Source organism: Myotis davidii, unplaced genomic scaffold, assembly GCF_000327345.1.
Source record: "Myotis davidii unplaced genomic scaffold, ASM32734v1 scaffold534, whole genome shotgun sequence".
In the NCBI taxonomy this organism is placed as follows: domain Eukaryota; kingdom Metazoa; phylum Chordata; class Mammalia; order Chiroptera; family Vespertilionidae; genus Myotis; species Myotis davidii.
In genome coordinates, this window is record NW_006286678.1 from 2928242 (window position 1) to 2933965 (window position 5724).

The 5724-nt window shown below is 47.1% G+C and overlaps 1 protein-coding gene across 1 annotated transcript in view; it reads left to right on the forward strand.

Moving 5' to 3' along the window:
• Nucleotides 1-5724, forward strand: part of TRIM14 (tripartite motif containing 14) — a 30729-nt gene that overhangs the window by 2825 nt on the left and 22180 nt on the right. The window contains exon 3 of the mRNA XM_015560457.1: nt 5197-5430. Within this exon, the coding sequence (XP_015415943.1) occupies nt 5197-5430 (234 nt within the window). The remainder of the gene's footprint in view (nt 1-5196; nt 5431-5724) is intronic.

Sequence of the window (5724 nt, forward strand, 5' to 3'; positions counted from 1 at the left end):
GGGGGGGGGGGGGGCGGTGCGGTGCTTTGGGCTGTTTAGCGAGACCAGGATCGGGGCACAGGTCCCCGTCTGCAAGTCTCCAAGCAGATACAGCGTGGGGCCCTGAAGACGAGAATTAGGATCCATGTGGACTGTCCAAGGGGGCAGGTTTCAGCTTAGAGTAAGGAATGGTTTTCTTTCTTTTAACCTTCTCCCCAATTTTCAAACCTTTATTTTGAAATAATTATAGATTCACAGGAAGTTGCCAAGATAGTAAGTTTTGCGTGCCTTTCACCTAGTTTGCCCCAAGGGTTATAGCTTACCTAACTGTAGTACAATTTCAAAACCAGAACATTGACAGTGTGTGTATATGTGTTCTATGTCAACTTATCACCTGTGTGGATTTGAGTAACTGCTGCTGTAACCAAAATACAGAACCGTTCCATCGAGACCAAGGTCTAACTTCCTGCTACAACCATATTGTCACCCCCGCCCCGCCCCCAGCAATCCCTAACTCCTAGCAGTCACTAGTTTATTCTCTGTCTCTATCATTACAGCATTTGAGGATTCGTGACCATGGCATATCTCTTCATTAATTTAGGTCTTTGTTTTCTTTCATCAGTATTTTGTAGTTTTCAGCATACAATTCCTGAACATGTGTTACTGGATTTATACCTAAGTGACTCTTAGAAAAATTAGCAGTCAGCATTTTAAAGCTGAGAGGTATCTGTATAAAGAGTTAGACGTAGAAAAGTAGGAGGCTGTGCCCCGCTAGGCCTGCATTCCCACGTGGAGCTGAGCAATGGACATGCTCATGAGAAGGATATGCGTTGCCAGTTCCCCCGGCCCCTGCCTGCCCACGCTCCTCACTGTGTTACCAAGCTGTCTCCTGTGGGCATTTATATTTCAGTTCCCGGTCAACAGATTTTTTAAAATTCAGTGATAATTCTGCCACTCCAGGCCAACCACCAGTTCACATTTTGAGGCTTTGTTTTCTGTACACGAATACTCTTTGGTATAGTGTCCAGGGTGGAGGGAGGCATGGCGGCTCGTTTCCCTGTGTGACTTGGAGTTTGTGTCGTCCCCTGGCCTTCAGTGGGCGTTTTCCACGGTGCCCCACGTGCCCTGGGTGTGAGCAGCCCCTGCAGAGCACTGTAGCGTGAGCGTCTGAGGCGGGCTCGGAGTTTCAGCAGTTCCAGACCGGTTGTCATGTGAGTGTTTTAGTTTTGAGGGTCCGCACATCCAGACTCCAAGCCTGTTACTGGGTTTGTTCGTGTGTTTTGCTAGTGACTCTCTTTTCCCCCAAGACCCTGGATGGGTGACAAGATTCCTTGCCGCTTCCCCAGGCCAGTGGGTGAGTTTTTCTGGTGCCTGGTTCATGGATGGAACAGCTCTCTGTGACCCTGGCTTGATGCAGGAGACCCCATTCCCCTTCCCCCTGGAATAGGGCCAAGGGCCCTGCGCGCCCCCTGGCTGAGCAGGCCCCAGTGTGGGGTGTCACAGACACCTGTACGCCCATCCCTCCCGGGGGCACTCAGCTCCTCTTCTGCCCATGGCTCCGACATCAAGTTCCCTCTGTTTGGGGCACCTGAGGATTTCCTTTTTTGTTGTCTGTTGGATTGTGGGTTTTTCTGGTGGGTTTTTTTTGGTTTTTGGTTTTTGGTTTGTTTTTCTGCAGAGGGCGGGTTGTTAACTAAGTAAGCCGTTGTCCTAATGTTGAACGTTTAGGTTATTTCCAGCTTTTCACTAATGTAAAATAGCATTGCAGTGAACATTTCTGGCACCTTGATTTACTTCCTTGGGGACACATGTCCAGAAGTGATGCCTCTAGTTCAACAGGCACAACATTTGTGAGGATTACTGTACGTTCTGCCCAGCTGTAGCCGGCGGTCTGTGGCAGCGGGGTCTGGGGCAAGCGTGCTGCTCTGGACTCGTTTACACGGGGCAGTTGCCAGGCAAAGGCCATTCACCTGAAAATTAACCCATAAAACAGTCTTGTAAATAAATTAAAATCAATAAAGATCAGACAATGTCCAAAGTCTGCTGTTCAGAAGCCAATGAGCAAGCCTAACCAACCACTCCCTTTCATAGAACAATCAAGGAGGACTTGGTCATTAATCCCCAGCCCACACCTATGAAATGATTTTCTCTGACACCCTTGTTATTAGGCTGTTTGTCCCCATCATGGCTCCTCGGAGGCTCATACATGCAGGTGTGGGGAAAATTCAACACTTGCCTGCCACCCTGACTTTTTATTCAAACTGGGATAAGACGCAGTGGTTGTGTGTTTTTCCTGAATCTCCCGAATATTCTACAAGGAGCTTTTGATACTTTTATAAATGAAGAAAATACATGTATATTTACATTTGGTTAATGTCTGTTGAATCCAGATCTAGGCAGGGATTTAGAATGTGCACAGTGTCAGGCTGGAAGGCCTTGGAGATGGGGCCCCCCAGGCAGAGGAAATAACTTGTCATTGGTCACATAGGAAGGTAGAGGTGGACCTGGGGCCATGGCTGTGTTTATCACGGTCCACCCAGGAAGACAGAAGCCACGTTGGGGGTTTCACCCTGAGGAGATGAATGCAGGGAATGGTGACAGGCACGGAAGGGGCAGGGAAGCCAACCAGGGCGTGGTGAGGCAATTGGCCCCAGCAGGAAGCACCTTCACCCTGGGCTGCAGGGCCAAAGGGAGGGGGTGGTATTAGCAGAGTCCAGGGCCACCTAGGCAGGAGCCGGAACCTGTGGGAACAGACGGGCTGTTCCCCTCACCCTCTGACCTCCCTCTAGTTCCTCCTCCCATTGACCAAACCAAACCCAGCCTGAAGGGAGATCCTGGCGGGCTCCCTGGGGAGTGTGTAAGCATCTTGAGTTCCTGGCTTTATACCTTTCCCTGTGACCCACCCGAGCTGTAAGGACTGGACCGCGGCATGGGGTAGGGGATATGAACCAGCCTTTGCCAGATTGAGACTAGGAAGCTGAGGGCTTGGCCTTGCTGTTGACCCTGGCGATGCCATTGCTCTCCACCCCTCCCGCCCCCGCTGGGCGTGGCCATTCCTCTGCCCTTTCTTGCCAGCTGCTGCCACATATCAGAGTGCACGGATGTCATAAATAATGTGGCCTGGGCAGGGCTGGCCAGCACACTTCCTTCCCTGGTGGGACGCCCCTGAGAGGCAGTTATAACAGGATTGTCCAAAGTCATACTGTTTTCAGCAAAACGGTTCTTTCCATTCCATGTGTAAAATCCTCCACCTCCCAGGCCAGGGCTTTGTCGCTGCTCAAGTTCCTTCTCCCCCACAGTCCCTAGATCTCCTCAGCTAGTCTGTCAGGCCCTGGCCCAGCCCCAGCCCCGTCCAGCCACGTCCTGACCTCAGTCCAGTTCAATCTGGGATCCGGTTTCACTTTGAACCAATGCAGCCTAAACCAGACAGCCCTTCCTGTTTCATTGCCAGAATTCTCCCTCTCCCTCTTTTTAAATTTTTTAACCATATTGCATAATCAGCCTCATATGCTTGCACCTGAGTTTTCTTGGGGACATTTTTAGTTATAACAATGTGTATTGCCATTAATATTATTTGGGGGGTGGGGGCGGATTATTTTGTAGCCCTGGCAGGTGTTGTTCAATGGTTAGAGCATGCCCTGCACACCGAAGGGTCTTGGATTTGATTCCCAGTCAAGGGCATATGCCTGGGTTTTGGGTTTGATCCCTGTCCCCAGTCAGGGCGTGTGTGGGAGACCTTTCAGTGTGCGGGCTGACACTTTAACCATTGAGCAACACTGGCCAGGGCAGGACTCATTTCTTAAAAGTACCTAACCATAGTTTCATCATCACACCAATGAAAATTAACAGTAGTTCCTTAATGTCATCAAATATCCACTCAGTGGTCACATTTCCAGTTGTCTTATAAGTGTCACATTTTATTAGTTTGAATTAGGAGCGAAATAGTTTCGAAATGCACTTGCTTGATGTATTTCTCAAGTTGATGGCTCACATGCTCCTCTCTCCTCTATGCTGAATCTTTTATTTAGATCTAGAGGCTTGATCTGATTCAGGTTCACATCTGTTGGCAAGACTACTTCATAGGCAGGGTTCTGTCTGGATTTATTTTTATATACAGGATAAGAATCTAACTTAAATTTTGTCAAATACATGGTTAATTGCATGTTGTACCAATACCATTTATTGAATAGTTCACTCTTCCCTTTCAATAATTTGAAATGCCACCATTATTGTGTGTGTGTGTGTGTGTGTATAACTCTTTTATAGCTTTATAACTCTTTATTCTGTGTTCCTGACCATTTTGTCTATGCCTAAGCTGTATGGTTTTAAATCCTGTAGTGTTAGTTTGTTTGGTATTAAGTAAGGCAACGCATCCTTCATTGATGTTTTTAAAGCAATTTTTTACTTTTCTTGTGTTTATTCTCCCCCACTGGGGATCGAGCCCACAAGCCAGGCCTGTGCCCTGACCAGATAGCAAGCCAGCGACTCTTTGGTACACGGAATGCTGCTCAACCAACTGAACCACACTGGCCAGGGCTCCCCCTGACAATTTAACATTTGTTTAATCTGCATGTTAAGACTTATTTGGAGTGTGCCCAATTTATAGACTGAGTTGGAGATAAATAGCATCTTTTTAAAAAATATTTTTTTAATTGATTTCAGAGAGGAAGGGAGAGGAGAGAGATAGAAACCTCAATGATGAGAGAGAATCATTGATCCGCTGTCTCCTCCACACCCCCTACGGGCATCATCAAGCCTGCAACCTGGGCATGGCCCTGCCCAGGAATCACACTGTGACCTCCTGGTTCATAGGTCTCTGCTCCACCACTGAGCCCTGCCGGCCAGGCTGACCCATCACCTTTAGAGTGAAGTTTAAGACCAAGGTTATGGCATACCAGGGATATGTTTTTTTCTTCCACCCATTCAGATTATTTAATGTCTTTCATTACAATTCTATACTTTTCTTTATCTAGGTCTTTACAGCTTTTTTTTCAGTTTTATTTCTAGATACATTGCTATATTATCCATTATTTTAAAGGGACCTTTATTTCTCCCTGCAATTGGTTATGGCGGGTCCTTAGGAAAGCTTGAGTTCTTGTAAGTTGATCTTGTCCCTGACTGAACCTTGCTTTTAGATGTCGTAATAGTTTTTTCATGTTGATTATCCTAGATTTCCTAGTTGGCACTCAAATCATCTGCAACGGGTTTTCTTTTTAGGCTCATGCAGAGTCAAGTAAAATCTGGCTGACAGGGAAATTCACTGAACTCAGATTGCTACTTGATGAAGAGGAAGTCCTGGCCAAGAAATTCATCGATAAGAATACCCAGCTTACCCTCCAGGCATACGGGGAGCAAATCAAGTCGTGTGAGGACCAAATTGACGTCTTGAACAGTCTCTCCGACAGGGTCTGCAGTATCAGCCAGGAGCCCGACCCTGTCCAGCTGTTGCAGGTAATGCTGGGTTTCTGCTTCACCGCTGCCACCTGCCAGCCGCCACCCACATTTCATCATGGTTACTATGGCATTGAGCACAGTATTTACACACTGAGTTAATACACAGAGAATTGCCTTGTTAGCAAGTAGACTTTCTTCCCCTACACAAGTGGTCAGGAAACAGACGTAGTTAGGAACGTAATGTATATCTTGGACTAATGAAATAACATTTACAGCCACCATCATGGTTCTTAGCTTTAATATTTACTAGAACTCTGCAAAGTGGATAGTCTCACCCCACTTTACAAATGG